At 40.8% G+C, this 18,041-nt stretch overlaps 1 protein-coding gene across 1 annotated transcript in view; it reads right to left on the reverse strand.

Moving 5' to 3' along the window:
- Positions 1–8,622: 8,622 nt before the first annotated feature.
- The window catches only part of HIVEP2 (HIVEP zinc finger 2), a 204,969-nt gene continuing 195,550 nt past the window's right edge, over positions 8,623–18,041 (reverse strand). The window contains exons 9-10 of the mRNA XM_086708022.1: positions 16,551–17,446; positions 8,623–11,111 (exon numbers count right to left, since the gene is read on the reverse strand). Coding sequence (XP_086564148.1) covers positions 10,287–11,111; positions 16,551–17,446 — 1,721 coding nt within the window. The 3' untranslated portion in view covers positions 8,623–10,286. The remainder of the gene's footprint in view (positions 11,112–16,550; positions 17,447–18,041) is intronic.

Consider the following 18,041-nt stretch of genomic DNA (forward strand, 5'->3'; position numbering starts at 1 on the left):
CTTTAGGCTTTGTTTTTTCTGGTTTTGGGTTCTGGTTCAGGAAAGTAGAGGGGTTATTTTTATTTACACTGTACCTAATGTTATGAAGACAAACAGATGAAGATCTATGTCAAATAATATATGCTATTTGTGAATGCTCCATTATCGGCTGGTGTGGCTTGGTTCTTTCATGCCAAATTCTAGGAATACAACAAGGCACAGGAAAAGTTGTTTTACACAATGTAACCAGAACTAGTAGTTGGTTGGTTCATTTTAAAAAGTCAAGGATCATAAAAACTTGATACATACATCTTTAAATATGTTCTTTGAATTTAAAAGTCTAAAACGTCTATATATTTACCATTTTTTAGTGTAGTGTAATGCATTACCTTGCCTTGGAGCACAAGTCTGTGCTTGGAGACCTGGTCAGGTAGCTCAAATACAACCCAATCATAAAGTGTTACCTAAATTCCAACTTCATTTTATTTAAAAAAGAGTGGGAGTTTAAAGACAATCAAGAACCAATCGGAAGGTTAAATCATTATTTGTTTTTTCTGTTATTTTAAGTGTTTTATAATTGTATCACCCACATGTAATTCAATGGCAATTTTTCATGGCTCGTCTTTATCAAGTCCTTTGAAAGCACTTAACTTAGTAGTTATAAGTGTAAGCACTCTCTCTTTTTGCACTGATACTTCACAGCTTTATTGCAGATTTAAATTATGTAACCTTGATAATCCACAAAACTTGCATAAACCGGTTTGGAATTCAGTCCAACTGCATATAATTCAACTGGTGACAGCAAAAATGTGCAGATGTATAGAGAGCAGCTTTGAGCATTCAGCTTGGTTTGCAGAGAGAATGAAGAAATATAGTTAACCTTCTGAGCCCATCAGGTAGTGTCCACTTTGAAAATCTTTGAATGTGTAAAGTGATGTTTTCATGTTTGTAGGTTTTCCAAATGCTCTTTGTTACCACTAAATAAAGGTGGTAATAGGGCCACTGCACCGACTAGAAGAGTATAATAGAAACAGGAGAGATCTTGGTGTCTGGCTTAGATGGATTTGAACTCGAGCATCTTCATAATAGCAGCAAGACGCGGTAGGTAAAAAGCAGTTATTGCCATCATTATTTTTAAATTGATTGAAATAGTGGGAGTCTTCTTAACACACTATCAGTGTACTTATTTGTCAGCAACTGTATTCAGGATAGATTTACAGAAACTGTCAAATGCTCTGAAATATTTTCTCAGACGTAAGACCCAAAATGTTTGATTCTGAGTTATTGCGGGTGAGCTTTTTAGGATAACTAAACACATATCTGTCTGATGGATTTCTATTCCTCTTTATCTGCTTCCTTCCTTCCTTCCTTCCTTCCTTCCTTCCTTCCTTCCTTCAGACCAGTGGTTCTCAACTGGGGCAGTATAACACACACCCTTCCAGGGCATTTGGAAATTTATGGAGGCTTTTGGATCAGTGCTGCCATTGCAGTGTATGACTAGCATTTAGTGGACAGGTTCCGGGATGCCAATGCCCCAGCAATGTGTAGGGCAGTTTTTCACAGCTTTCTAACGTCTCTCCAGACACTCGTGAAAGTGGAACGTCTATTTAGGTTTATACAAACATTAAACCTAACTCTGTTTTATTATAAAGACAAATTTTTTTGAGGAAGGAATAGATGTTTAGGAAGTCATTTCTGCCATACGAAGACATGTGCGCTCCTAAAAAGGATTGTGTTATGCAAAATTGTGCAGTAAAAACCACAGGATGTATGAGAAAAGTGGGGTTAGGCACGGTACTCACCAGTGACACGCAAAGAAAAGGCTATGACTCCAGTAAAAATAGTAGCACAGTTTTACACACATTAAATGGTTAAGAAATATGCAAGTACTACAATGAATACAGTACCTTACTTGGAAAAGACCTGAGATTTGCCAGTGGAAGTGAGCAACACAAGAGCTGCACTTGGCGTTATCGGGAAGCGCTGTGAGGAGGGGTATCTGAAATCGGACGGTAAGCCGCAACAGCTATGTGCGCATGCGGCTCAGGATGCAGGCGATAAAATGAGACGGCTGGTAGGTATTTGAAGTGTGTTAATGTGTACACGTGTGTAATCCCACAGGGCTCACCTAGTGTTTCTCACCAAAAAAGTCATGCATAAGCAAATGCATTATGTCCAAATTGCTCCCTGACGTATCAATTCCGCTGGAACAATTTTTAAAACAAGTGTTACAGCAGAACTAACAATCGACTCATTCTTTTTTTTCTTTCCAGAAGGGCAATGAGGGTGTAAATCAAGAAAAGATTGTATTTTGTTTTGTTGGGAACTTTGCAAGATTCGTTGACCATTTCGGAAAATCATGCCTTAGAGGCAATGTCACTTGTGGTGCGTGAGTCTCCATGCCATTTGTAAGTGGTCAAATTCCTTCATTAGATCTTCTATTATAATCTTGAATTGTAATAGTTTAAGACTATTTATTGAATAAATAAGTAAGATTTTATTATAAATTACTTTGCTGCCTTTTCTCCCTTGTATACAGTTAGGATGTTATAGTGAAAATTTTGAAGAAGCCCTATAAAATATGTATCAGGAAAGGAAGGTGGCATGGGTTGACAAGGCTGTGAACCACTGATACAGAGCAATTTTTTTTCCAAAAAGAAAAAAAAAGCAAAAGGAAAGGCTATCATCATCTCCTGCCTTAATTCTGGAAATGACTTCCTCGCTGAGCTCTCTCCCCCCACCCCACCAGATGTATTATCTCCTCAGCGTCATGCAAAAGTAGGATGTGAGCCACATATATAATTTTCAATTTTCTGTACCAATACTTAGAAAGGGAAACATGGGAAATCAATCGTAATAACATTTTATTTTACCTACTATATCCAAAATTGAATCATTTCAACATATTATCAATATGAAAAATTATAGATGAGATATTTTGGCATCCTCCTTATGCTATGTCTTCAAAATCTGGCATACGATTTACATTTATAGCACATATCAATTCAAACTAGCCACATTTCAAGTGCAGTTTGAGATAATTTTATGCTTTCCTGTGATAGTCAATACATAACTTCTGGTAAGCCAGATTTGACAATGCGATGGGGCTTTCACTGAGTTGGGGAACATTCTACCATCCACCTCTTTACAAACAGGGTTCTGTCAGAATAGTAGGCATAATGCCCTAGGGCACCCATTGTGTGTAATGAATTAACTTCTATCCTATGCATCAGGATGGTCCTAGTTATGTACTCTACTTGGGAGATTTGAGAAAATAGTTGCTCAAATCATTTCCTGATGAGCTTAATTCTCTCCAGAAGAGGCTGAATGGTCTAATTTTTTCACCTAAGATGCAGTTATTTTATTTAATGTATTTGTTTTGGTTGAATATCACTCGATTTATAATCTCACTGGTTTCAAGAGGATAGATAACATCATAGAATGTGTTTTGGGGGAGAGGTCCTTGATGATGGTGGGTTTACTCCAAGAGGGGAAAGTTCACAATGTGGTCGTCTGTACATCTGGCTACTTGGAACAACGGGAAATAGTGGAAAGGGAAGACTTTCCCCCCCCATCCCCCCCCCCCCCCCGCCCCACCCCGCCCCGCCCCAGCCTAGGTTTCTCACTTAGGAGTCAGGGTGGCATCTCAGGGAGAGAAAGGAACACCCTCCATTTCTTCCCTCCCTCTGTTCCCTTCATTTGGGAGTGAAAACGGCAGAGCTGTCCTATGACTTCAAGACAAAACCGCTGTGCTGACTCTTTTCTGCCCCCCTCCTGTTTGCTTACATGTAGTAAGCAGAAAAGGAAAGTGGGATTTCCAGGGCCTAGAGGAGGACAGCTCTTTCCCCTAGATCTCTACTACTTGTGTGGAAGCTGTGGCTGAGCCAGGACCCTTGTTGGAGCCTGGACACATCTGTCTTGAACCCACTGAAGGGTGGGCCTTTAGGCTAAGGCAGGAGGTGGAAGGCTCCACATCAGTCCGGAGGATATGATGTATCTGCATCCTTGCTTTTGACAGTGATTTCCAGCAGGAAAGAGAGGACTCACCTATAGCGAGCCTGTCTACCCCTTCATAAAATTATGGTTTGGCTGTTACCTCTTGGGTGAGTTCCAAGGTCCAAAACTCAATAGAAAGAGGAGGAATTGATAGGACCGCATCACCAAATTCCTTAGCTAGATATTTAATAGTAAGCACTGAACACCGTTCTGTGAAGGCAGATGTCTTGTTTTGTTTTTGTTGTTCGCTGATACATATCCAATACCAAGAACAGAGCTTGGCACATGATGGGAGCTCAATATTTATAAAATGAGTGAACGCAGGTAGAAGTGCAGGGTATAGCTTGTGCTGAAGATACGTGGGCAGTCTCTTAAGCGGGGCTGCCCCATTTAGGACCGACTGGCCACACGAAGCTACTAAAGATTAAAATAAGTATAAATAGGTAAAATTTTAAATCCAGTCTCTCAATTACACTCACCACACTTCACGCGCTCAATAGCCACAGGTAGCTGGAGCTTGATGATTGCATTAGAAAGCGCAGGTATAGAACATTTTTGTCATTGCAGAAGGTTCCATGGGACAGTGCTACTCTAGAACCCAACCACTTAGTAGTTGTGTAAACTTAAGAAAATTATTTCTCTCAGTTTGGGGACTTTTAAATGAGGAAATAGATGAAAGCACTTGAAACAGGGCCAGCACATCTTTCTTACCAGCATTAACTTAAAACACTTTCATGTAGGGATGCAGTTCCAATCCCAGGGACTGGGGCCCCAAACCACAAGCAGTTTGTGGGTACAGTTTTTCCTACATTGTACAAAAAGAACTGACTCAAGGCTAACAAGTTAGAGTCTGCAGAGTCTCAAGTCATCACCTACCCTCAATCATGACAAATGTTATTACCAGAATTGATGGTTGCTGTCTTGTAATCAGACGTAGAACTCGAGATAGATTCTCCTTAAGGTTGATGGTGCTCAAGATGAAATGATTTCCATGGTCCTTGCTGTTCCCAGCACTGGGCATATGGCTGCAAATGGGCAATACCTGTGTGGATGAAGATTTCCATCGGCAGATCAGGTGCTCGGAGTGAAGTACCCCAGGCTCCTGCTGCTGTGCTATATGCAAGCAGCACCAGTTATTTGGGTCATCCCACGTTTTGCCCCCATTGGAGAAGCCCTGTTGCACATTTTTCACTTTTCCTCTCTTAATTACCCACAAAACACTTTGAGCTTTTCATTGTGCTTTGGAGACATGAATCAATCACTGATATTATTATATAACTGCTTAAGCATTTCTTAATAGAAAAATTTTTATTTTAGAATATTTTACCCATTCCCTGATTTTTTTGAGAGAGTGAGCAAGGGAGGAACAGAGGGAGAGAGAGAGAGAGAGAGAGAGAGAGAGAGAGAGAGAGAGAGAGAGAATGAGAATCCCAAACAGGCTCCACGCCCAGCACAGAGCCCAATGGGGGGCTTTTGGTCCCACAACTATGAGATCATGACCTGAGTTGAAATCAAGAGTCAGGCACTTAACCGACCAAACCACCCAGACACCCCCATTAACATAATTTTTGAAGAGTTAATAAAAGGTATCATTAATCATGCTACTTTTTTTTTCCTGAAATTTTATTTGCATCAGATCAGAAACTTATATTTCAACAAGATAACAAAGTTTGGAATCTACTTGAAATATAAAACATGCCAGGGACTTATACCTGAATTTGCAATACATTTTAGGTATTTGGTGAATGAAGAGAGAATGATGGTTTGATTCATCTTAATGACCAGCATGTATTTCTGAATGTGGTTCTAATTACTGCTAAGCAATAGATATGTACTCATAAAATGATCCATAAAGAGTTCTAGAAAATTGAGAGCTGTACCTTCTGCTTGTTAATCCTTGGCACTTTTTAATGCCAAATGAAAATTTTTCTGTCATTTTCCCTGTCACATGGCCAAACCAGGTTTATTAATGAATATAGAGTAGGGGTGAGCATAGATTTCTCTATACTCAGGAACCAATGGGAATATTTTCATGCTTTAAATGATACCAATGGTCCCTGAGGGGGGTGGGGAATTATACTGTGGCAAAGTAGATACAACCATATTTAGTAACATATTCCAAACTAATAATAACCTTGGTTATCCAGGGCAGAAATGGATTTGGTGCTGCTTATATTACTCCGAGGTCATCCAACTATAGCATCTTCACAGTCAACGGGTGTGATCGTAATATTGATCTAAATGAGAGCAACGTAAGTAATCAGAAACTTCATTAAGGAAGTCTGGACAGGCTGCTGGAGGATCTTGGTGTTAGCCTTGGTTCCTCAGCAAACAACCTATTTCTCCTTGGAAACTTCACCTCACTTCTTTAAGCACGGGCTTTGGAGAGGCATTTGTAAATGACAGGTTAGTTTAATGACCTCTAATTGATGATTTAATAAGAAAGCTGCCATGATGCTGCTAAGGAAATACCATCACGTTATAATGCCACAACTAGAGTTGGCCTCAAAAGCGGCGCTCTTCAGGTTTTGCTTTCTAGAGATTGTCTTGGAGAATTTATGGAAATCCGATTTTCAAAAATCAGGTTTAGGTAGAGCTCAGCACTTGAGATGTGCTGCCATCTGAGATGCATCTTCGTGGTTCACTCCAGGTTGCCTGTCCTCCCTTTGGAGGTCCTCAGACACCCTCTACATTCCCTCTGTATGCCCTGGGTGGTTTCCTCGATTCGGCACTCTCAGCTATGAATAAGTGACAAGAAGTGACAAACTAGTCTCCAGCTTAGGTCTTTCTTGAGACTGAACTCATTCTAAACTGCTTAGGGAGCTCATTTCATTACCTGCGTCGGGTACAAATCCTCTCTGGCGGCTAAGGACACCACCCTCTTTCCACTGCCCAATGAAGAACTCTGGTCGTCTTCACCTGTTCCATCTCTCTCATCCCAGACACCAAATGAGTCACTAGTTATCATCATTCATTGAGCAAAACTGTCCCTTCTTTCTCCATGACCCCATCGTCTTCTTGGATCGTTGCTGCCGTTGTTTCCAAGGAAATGACACAACTTCATAAATCTCCTAACTGGTCCCCTGCCTCCACTCTTCCTGCCTCAAATCCACCATCTTCATGGCTTCCCCGGTGATTTTTTTTTTTTTTTTTCTAAATAAGAACAGCACTACAATGGCAATGCCACTTTCTTGCTTCAATCCTTCCTTGGCTCAGCTCCCCATACCTTATAAAGCCAGATCTGATGTCCTCAGGCTGGATTAAGAAATTGGACCTCAGTGTGTCTTTCTGGCTTAAGCACATGCTACCCGATCACGTACTCAGGGAGCTAGCTCCATCTTGCTTTTTACCTACTCTCTGCGTTACACATCCTTGACCATCTAACATGTCCCTCCCCAGCTTTTATTTAAATGCACCTCTACTAGAATATAAACTCCATGAAGACAAGAACTTAATTTGTACAACTCGCACGGAGAACAGTGTCTTAATGTAGGTGATGAGAATTTATCTGTTGGATAAGTCAATCTGTTATTTCAAGGATCTGTTCCAAGGCCACCTCTGTGATGAAGCCTGTCCTGCCCTTCCTTCCATTATTGGCAGGGTAGGTGCTCTCCCCTTTGTGACAACAAAGCACACCAAATATGCCATCTTTTTTTAGCTATAACACCATATTACACATACTCATGTGCACGTCCTGCCTTTTACTGGAGTTCCTTGATGGCAGGAATACTTTCATCCTCCTCCGAGCCCATCATAGTAGCCAGTTCATAGTAGGCACTCAAAAACCGTTTTATGAATGAGTGAATACAAGACATAAATTAGATAAAGGAGGAAACAAAGAGTGATTTCATTTGGCCTGGGTTCACACAAACACACACACACACACACACACACACACACACACACACACGCCCCAGTGAGCAGTAAGGCACACAAATCACCCTACGTAATTCAATATTTCAGGTTTTGTTTTTTTTTTTTTTTTTTCCTCAGTGAGAGACTGATTTTAGGCTGGCTGCTTGTGTTGACCTTTAATTCACTTTTATAAAACGTAATTTTAAAAGACGCTCTGGCTCATAAAACAACACAGGTTAAATTGCAAATCCTCTAATTTGAGATTTTTATACTGAAACTGCTGATAGATTTTGACCGTTAATGAGCTTCCACTTTCGTTATTAAAAGGTTCTTTTCTTTTGTAGTAAAGAACTGTGATTTGTGGACATCTTACGGTATATTTATTTCAGTTGGTTTTTGCCTTCAGTCATCTCAGCAAAAATAAGGAGAATTCCCCAGTGGAATTTCAGATATGTATGCATACTGAGAGGGAGGCAGAAGAGGAAATTATCATCTGATTTATTCATGACTATTTGCAGATGCAATGTATTCTGTCCATGCCCACACTTAGAATCCGGTGACTGCGTTTCTAGAGCTCACACCGTGGTGACCACTATCTGTCCTAATCGAATGACATATGGAAGCCAATGACTGTCTTCTCACTTGTGAAAAGCAGTCATGCTCAGCATACCTCAGAATGGGCAAAGCCTAGCAATTAAAAGCACAGATGGTATGTTGGTGGCATCAAAATTTCTTTAGCAACAAAATTGAGAAATTAAAATGTAAAACAACACATTAAAAACTAGACACCTCAAGCATGTAATTGTATATTTATTTCTCTTTTTAAAGAACACTCCTTAATGTAATTCAATATACAAACTTGGTTTCACAGAATTATAATCCACTATATAGCACAAAGATAACCCAGATTGTGTGTGTGTATGTGTGCATGCACACACATGTGCGTGTATGCACACGTGTTGTTGTACCCCCTTCCCTTTCTTCCATTCTTCCGGACCTACAAACAAAGGCTCTGCCCACCTCCACGCTAACCAAAGCCCATACTGAATGTTGTGTACAAAAGACATCATCCTCCCACAAATTCTTTTCCCTGGAAAGCTTCTTGTCCCCGTTCCCCCTGAGATAGCCAGGAGCCTGACCCTCTTCCCCTCTTCAAGAGGGTGAAGTGGCTTCCCCTAAAGCTGATGCCAACCCTGTTACCATGTGGACCGGCTGAGAGGAAAGGCTGCCGAGAGGTCTCCATGCCCCTTCCCCGGGTCCACTCCTAACCCTCAAGTCCAAACACATCCCCTCCAGAGCAGCCTTAGTTCTGGTCACCATCTTGTGCAGCAAGAACCAAGGAGATCTGTAAGCCCAGGTCTTTTCCACGGGCAGCGCACAGCACTGCCTGCCAAGCCACCGGGCCGGCCGATAACCAAGCTCTACACAGTCCCATGTGCTTTGTCACTTTAATTTTTAAAGACACCCTAGCATAGGTCTGTGGCAACCTAGTGTCCAACTGAGTTACATAAAATTGTACCAGTGATGCACTTGTACATATTTACATGGGGCGGAATGTTTTCCCATATTTTTAGATGAGTATATAGATCAACATGTTCACATAAGACCAAATACTTTTAATATTATTTATAACTGATTTATAAAGCTTTGAAAAAACTCACAATAGCACATTGTTTACTTTAATGCTTTACGGTACTATAAGTTTAAAATCACAATCAGCGCTTAAGTCATAGTCAATCCGGCAAACAAGAGACAAAAAAAATGTACAAGAGTTAAGAACTGACTGATACATCCTTTATCTTCTTTTTTTAACTAATGCATAAGTGCAGAATAAGATACTCTAGTTTAAATATCTTGTTTACAATATACATTTTTGTTCTAGTTACGCAACAGTAAATCCCATGCTTCACATAGAAAAGCAATCCACAACATTAAGAAAAAAATGTACAATTTATGAAACAAAGTAAATAAATATTAGTATTACAGAATCAGAGCTGTACATAAAAGCTGTTCAGTTTTAATCATATAAAAATATGTTTTAGTGCAACCTCACATATATATTGATGCTGTTTTGCTTTACATCATTTAGATCCAAGTGTCCAAAAAAGGAAAGAAATTACATTTATTACAAAGCAGATACACAAATTCTAAAATATGTACAAATTACTGCTAAAAAATGCTTATAAGAATATAAGCAAAGTAAAGAAAAGGCACAAACATCTGTACAGTTTTAAAAGTACCAGACCCAATAGGTTAATTTCAAATTTTGTTTTGGTCAGGCTCATGGTGACTTGTTAATTTACCTAATTCTTTTGATATAACAAAAGTATATATAATAGCAAACTACTGTAACTTAAGACAGGCATGCTATAAACTTGATTACCTCTATTTCTAGAAAAACAAAACCAAAAACAAAATGGGAAAATGTGGAAATGAAAGTCTCCATGCATCTTAGATCAATGTAGTTGACTCTTCTCTGATGAAGGCTCATTGCCTCCCTCTGTGCTTGAAGGTAGCTCTTTGCTGCTGGGAAAGCCCGGCTGTTTGTCATCCACACGACTCTTGCTGTAAAACGTGGAGTGAGCTAATGCAGTCTGTGGTGTACCAAAATTGTCCTTTTCACCATCATGCAAGTCAGGGTGGGTGGCTGAGGTACAGGGCTGACCTGGCTCAGGTCCACTAAAGTGTCTAATGCTAACATGTGCACTTTCCAAGGGTTTCTGGTGGGGTTCCTGCACCCGTGCTGGCTGATCTGCCCCAAGCAGAGCGGCCTCTTCTGTGGCAATCCGGAGAGAGGCAATGGCTTTTGTACAAGTCTGTATATTTTCCTCCTGTTCCCTCTCTGTTGCATTTAGGCTGTCTTCCGAAGTGCTCTGTTTCATCAATAGCCGAGGAGAAGAGGGTGTGCTAGGTGGACCAGATGACTGCAAAACGTGAGGCGATCTTTTCTCGTACTGCTTACAAAGGACATAGGGATCCTTAGGGAAGGATTCCCCGGAAGCTCCTTTCTTCTCCTCAGAGCCCTCCATTGGCAGAGGCAATGTGGGTGGAGGATGTAAACCGGAAAGGGCCGGCGGCATGGAGTGAACCATTTGGATCCCACCAACTGGCACCATGGGGATAGGAGCTCTCACTTGTTGCTGAGAGTGGAGCGGAAGATGACTGAAGACATAGTCATTAGGACCCTCAGGGAAAAGGCTGGAGCCTGGATGTTCATAAGCACCTTCTTGGTCTCCATAGAGACTGAAGTAAGGAACCTGAGGTAACCCTCTTCTTAAATTCTGTGCGAGGAAGCAGAGAGTACGACGTTTAGGACCCAATACTCTTCATGCTTACATCAAGTTATCTCATTCACACAGTTATCACTCACTCACTCACTCATTCAGAACATTTTAAAACTCCCTCATCCCTTTATTGATTTTTCACTTTTTATGATACAAGAGACCACTCAGTTGTCTTTTAGAATCCTGGAATGAAGCTGTTGGTCTGTGAAAAGTTACTTTTTTTTTTTTTAAGTTTATTTATGTACTTTGAGAGAGAGAGAGAGAGAGACAGAGTACAAGCAGGGAAGGAACAGAGACAGAGGCAGAGAATCCCAAGCAGGCTCTGCACTGTCCGTGCAGAGCCTGATGCGGGACTCGAACATGACCTGAGCAGAAATCAAGAGTGAGATGCTTCACCAATTGAGCCACCCAGGCACCCCAATTTACTTTTGTTTCTAAATATGATAAAACATGCAGTGTGTTTTCCACTAGGTACAGAGACACATTTCAGTTCTGGTTGTTTTGTTTGTTTGTTTTGTTTTTTATAAAAAGAAAATAATGGATAATTACCAGAAAAAGTTTGCTGAGCAAAAAACACTAATAGTAGGTTTTTAAATTCAAAAGGAAGTAAAAAGATTGCCATCTGTTTATATACTGGGAAGATTTTTAATATTTTTTTAAGTGTTGATGAGTATAACTGGAATGACAAGTCTGAAAACTGCCTTTTTTTTTTTTTTTTTTTTAATTTCCACAGAGCAGATGATAAGATAGTGGTGATAGACAAACTGGTTCCTACAATGTGCAAGACATTGGTTTAAAGGAATAAATTCCTTCTCAAGAGACACCCTAGCTGGAAGGAAGACCAGCTCCTTTATCAAGTGATAAATCAGGGCCAGTTTCTGTAAGGTAACTATCCATCAAAGTAGTTAATATTAAATGTGTCAAGCATTTACAACTCATATTCGACTACACAGTTGGGAACCAAAGATTATTAGGCGTTAATATCTTCTTTTTATGTGATTATTTTCATTTCAATATCTTCTTGGCAATTAATGAATTAGGACACTGACAACTGGGGGCCAGAATTCCAGATTTCACGGTCCCAGTCCTGAAAGAGAACTTATTTTCTGTAATTGCTTCTGTAGCGAAACACCATTTGACTATGAGATTATCAGGCTTGCAAGAGCTTATCAGGTTTCAATTTCTGAGATTCACCCTTACAATGGACTGGCATCTTTAAAAGGTACTCAGTTTATTTTATTTTGGGGGGAACTTAAAATCAGATAAATATAAACCTGTCAAGCATGGTAGAAATCCAGGAGAGAGAGAAAAAAAAAAAGTTCTAATTCATTTCAAGGATGTTTCTCAAGCTCAAGGTATGCTCTATACCATTAATGATTCATCCAGTTCTATTTAGACTGTGAGACCAGCCTGGGAACTATCAATTATGCATTATCTCTGTCACTCTGTGCCATGCTAGGCCCTTACCCTGTTTGGGGCTACGCCTTATTCAAGCTAGAAACAAATGAATTGTCCTGGAAGTGTAGAGGACGAAATGAAATCATCAATCCTATAATCACAAGAACCCCACAAGTTAAAGAAGGTGAGAATTTTACAGTATGAGACTTATTTAAATGCTGCTACAACAGCAACAACAACAACAACAACAATAAATCCCTCTCACCTTTGCTCTAATCTAGAAAATGGCATATTTCCTACAACAAACACCAATTACGGTGGAAGAACTGGGATACTTAGAATAATAATCTTGGAAGATAATCAAATGAACCTCAATCCCCAAAGACTCAGATCTTTACTGACCAGCAATTAATGATTACAACCACAGAAGTCCGCCTAAAAGTAGAATTTTTACCATGTCACTACTTGCACTGCTCTAAACGTTACCAGGCCTCGCCACACAGCTTCTGTCCCTGCATTCGCCCCTGTTTCACCCTCCAAAGAAGCTCTCAGTAAGACTTCTCTACCTTATTTGCAGCCCTATTTTGTAATCTGAACCTTATCATCGTGATATGGTGAACAAACTCTCATCTTACTTCAATCTTGGTGAGAAACACCTTGATTTGGAAATGGGAATAACGAACCCGTATGGGTTGTATCATGCGTACGTATATGTATTCCCTGTCCCAGCTCTGTTACCCCTCATCTTTTCAAGAGTGTCAGGAGGTGCTCTGGAAGCAAACGCAAAGAAGGAGGTAGGAGTGCAAGTAGTTCAGTGCGGGGAGGAGGAGGCAGGGGAGCTGACGCACGTGTGAAGGTAGAGAGGAGAGGAAGCAGGTGCTCAGCTGGGACTGATCCAGGCTCGTCACTGGCTGGGGGCTGCAGGGGAGAGTACAGCCTCAGTTTGAAAACTGAGGCCTGTCCTGATGGCAGGAACAGCAGGAGGCTGTCAGTTCACAGCATTCCGCACAGCTGAATGGCAAATTCTTTCAAGGACGGAAATCTGCTTGGCCCGCCTCCCTGCTGCCACAAGCAGATCAAGAAACTGTGGCCGAGAGGTTAAGTGACTCGATCAAGATCACGCAGATAGCAAGGGACAGGACTGAATGTCGACTCTGTGACCAGGCACAGTGTTCTTCTATACTACATACTGGAAACTGGGACACATCTTCCTTTCTCTTCGTTGCTAATTTATCTACTTAAACTTTAAAAATGGAATAGGAAATTTTTTGTTTAAAAAAGATGAGGCCAGAAACCATAAAAATTTTTCATCATCATCCTTGAGCCACACGTATTCGACCTTCAAAAATATTTGCTGATGAGAAAGACTCTTACCTTCCCTCCCTTTTCACTGCTTTGCTTTTCTTTTCTTTTCTTTTTTCTTTTCTTTTCTTTTCTTTTCCTTTCCTTTCCTTTCCTTTCCTTTCCTTTCCTTTCCTTTCCTTTCCTTTTCTTTTCTTTTCTTTTCTTCCTCCCTTTCTTTCCCACTTCTTTCTTTTTTCTTTCCTTCCTCCCTCTCCCCCTTCCTTTTCTTTTCTTTTCTTTTCTTTTTTCTTTTCTTTTTGTTTCATTTCTTTTCTTTTCCCCTTCCTTCCTCCTTTCCTTCCTCCATTTCTTCCTTTTCTATCATCTGTCTATCTATCTATCATCTATCATCTATCTATATTAAAATTAAACCGAGAGCATAAGGGCAGAAACAGCAGGGAAGTAGGATTCCAATGAGGGAGTTTCATCGCCTACAAACCTGCTTGCTAGGTACTCCGACTCCAAACTGAGCCACAGGATGAGTGTGTCGTGCTGGACTAGAAGATCCTTTCATGCCACAGTCACTGACCTATTAGTTCTTGGCCAATGTTAAGCAACAAGACAAGGTATTTCTAAGAGAATTTCCATGAAAACTGTTTGTTTTTAGGGCTACTCTAATTTAGTATTTTCAACATTATTCAGACAAGGTGCAGCTCTCGTTCAATAGAGCAACCAGAAGATTGCTACTTCTCATACTATCATCAATTCTGTTTTGCCCTGGCAACAAAAATCTTGTTCACACAGCACTAAAAGATAAACATCTTCCTCTGCCCTTCAACAATGGTGTGATAAAACATTAAATGGGAAGTGCTTTGGACCAACTGCCCCTTCTTCAGACAGCGTTCCCTGATCTAGTCCCTCATATCACGTGAACAAAGCAGCAGGCCATAAATGCTCTAAAGATAATTGAGCTGAGTAATAGAGGCCTTCAAAAATGGTAAAGTTGAATATTTGTACTGAATATCCAGGTGAATCAGTATAAAAAAACAATTGGTTGCAAACTCAATGACTAATAAAACCAATCTCCTCCTAACTTTCTGGTCATATGTCCAAAATTTAGATGAACTTTCTTAGTCCACTCCCTTCAATTCCTTTGCCCGGGTTGACTGAATTAGTTGCTATTAGTTTTTAATAACCAAGGTGTGCTGACACTAAAGGCTTATATTTTTGGCACTACAGTTGACTAAACATGCCCCAAATTTTCACAAATACCCTAGTCTCAGTCCACCTGGCCAAGGCCAGTACAGGAGAGTCTCATCGTACATGCTCTGCCAACATCGTTGCTCTATACCAGAGAAAGCATTTTATACCCCATGTGATATCCTGGCATGTGTCAAATTTGTGAATCTATGACTCTTTATGCCACAGTGGCATTGACTTCAGAAGCTCCCTCTTTTCTACTTAACACCCTACCAAGACACAAAAACCTGTGGAAATGCACCTTTTTTTCTTAGCTTGCTAATTCATTATCTTGGTAAATAAATTACGTCTTGATCACATGTGTGTTTCTGCAGTACTTGCACCATAGAGATTAAGTTGGTATCCAGTTGTGAAAAGAGGGTGTTGGAGGAAGGGGAGTGGATTGCAGCAGGGACCTTTCCTGAAGTTTAAAAATGATAACCTAAGCTCATGACTCAAGGTGGCAAAAAGGCAACGAGAGGGAAGAACCTGGCCGCCAGGGCAGTGAGAAGACAGAGCTGGAAGGGGATAGTGCCTTTGGCTGGCAGGACAGTGCTGAGCCGCACAATAGAAACCCTTGAGCAAAGAGAGAACAGCAAAAAGTAGAGACCAGAAAACAAAAATACATTTAAAGCTTAGAAATTCAAAAGGTATCATTCATCTGTCTATGCTGAGTGTCTGCTTCATTCATTAAAAAAAAATCCCATACAAACTGAGAAACATCAAGGTCTGCCAGGGCACGGAATGGGGCAGGACAGATGCTTTTTTATGGATTTGCATTAGACCTACTACCTAAATTTAACCCATGATTGTTACTGTTGTTATTTAAACTTATAATGAGTGCGTACCATAGAACTCTCTGAAACTTTCTCCCTGGGCTCTCTAAACTTTGGGTTCACCATCTCACTGAGCAAGTGCATTTGGTAGCAGAAGGTAGTAGTAATGGCAAGAAAAGCAGATAGGTTCATGCCTTTGACTTACAATACACCAAGGAGGTCACTTTCTCCTCTCCCAGTCACTCACCAGCTTCACATGTCCACTCACTGTGGGCAAGGTGATGAGTTTATTTAAGAAAAAAAAAAAGAAAGGTATCGAAAGCCAACGCTAATGGCTGACCCTTGCCCGGCAAAGTTCTATAACTGACACCCAAATGGCCCTGAGAGTATGTGTCTACGTAGCCATGTCATTCCAAAGACTTCACCTTTCCTACTCGTGTAAAGGTTTCAACTCATGCCCGTAATCAGTTAAGCTTAGAAAGCATTTAGAAAAGCCTCACCTATTCCCGGTTGGAAACACACTACTGCTCTGATGCATTACTACACTTGGGGTAATGTCACAGCCATGTTAGCGACAACAGCATGTGAGAAAATGTCTTCCTGTTGTTTTCAGTAACCAAGTTCACCACTCCCCATGAGAGACACCCATGTTATAGCAAATTTCACACTAGTGTATTATCAAGAGGCTCCAATATGCTTTGGCTTTAGACGTGAGAAAGAGAAAGCTAATCATACTTACAGGAGGCCCCAATACAATTGGTTCTGCTTGCAAATACTGCCCCATGGACAATGGTGGGTTATGGTATAAAGCCCTTCTGGGAGATGGCGCTCTTATGGTGGTCATGTATCTTCGTTCTCTTCTGGGAGAGAGGTCTCTTCTTGCCGTGATATCTTTCCCAGGTGACACTGGCCTCCTTGGGGACAGATGCCTTCTTGGTGAAACATCTCTCTGTGACATCTCTCTTCTCAACGCAGCTTCCTTTCTTGGTGAAAGGTGTCTCATGGGTGACAGATCTCTCCTAGGTGATAAATGTCTTCTGGGTGATACATCTCCTTTGGGTATCAGATACCTCTTTGGTGAATTCTCTCGACGGGGTGAAGAGTCATATCCTGGTGAGGAATGGTGGCTTGAGGGTGAGAAGTCCCTCGGAGAGGAGCTGGGCTCCGAAGACAACATGTACTCTTCATCCACACAACTAGGTATGTCTAACCTGTCTTTGTCCGGTTCTGAGTCTGTACTTTTGCTCTGGAATAACCTCTGGTATTCTGTCATCTGAGTATCTTCACATGAGTCACTTGGCGTCATCAGCTGAGTAACCTGAATACTTGGCAAAGTGACCAAATAGCTGATCAATGAAGAATGCCCCAGGGAACTCTCTGAAGGAACTCCATGTGGCACGGTGCCAACATTCACAGGCAAGGATGAGAATCTAGGAGGCTGAGGACTGGTGCTTCTTGATCTTGTTTTTGGTGTCAAATCTCCCTGATCATCGAAGTCATCATCATCTTCATCATCATCGTCATTATCATCTCCATCCTCACCATCCGATTCTTCAGCATCTGAGAACTGATGATCAGTTGAAATGCTGGACATGCTATGCTTCTCAGCAGCTTTGTGCAAATCTTCCATAGTTTCTGAAACAATTGAACAGATAGTGGAGATCAAGGTTCAAATGTCAAGATTAGGGGTTAATTTGGACCCCATCTCTTTCCAAAAGCTTTCCTCCAACCCTGCAGCCCCAAGAGACGGTTCCATCTCTGAACTCCTTTAATACTCACTGGGGACTCATCTGGGTGGGAGACCTTACACGGGTTCTTGTCTTTTAATAACTAATCCGACTCATCCCCACCAAACAAAAGAACTCTAGAGTGACACCTTATATCTCAGATGTCACACAGCCCATAGAAAACCCTCAACAAATGAGAATGGATAATGCTGCTACTGATGAGGCTGGAAGAAAAAGAAAGTGAAGACCTGTCTCTGTGGATATAAACTTACATAAAAGTGATATATCTCAGGAATCCTGACTGACCTCAGGTTTTCTATTCAGATTAATGATGGATTTCTTTTCCTCTTGATAGGAATAATAATACATTAAATTGCTTTTCAAGTTTCCCCAAAGTTTCATAAAATCTAAATCCCTGTCACAATGCAAGTATAATTAGATTTGCTTTACGGTTCTAGATAGAAGTGTTTTTATAGTGAGGCCTTTTTATCCCTTTCAGTCAG

Source organism: Puma concolor, chromosome B2 (genome assembly GCF_028749965.1).
Source record: "Puma concolor isolate L17-30 chromosome B2, mPumCon1.1.hap2, whole genome shotgun sequence".
NCBI lineage: Eukaryota > Metazoa > Chordata > Mammalia > Carnivora > Felidae > Puma > Puma concolor.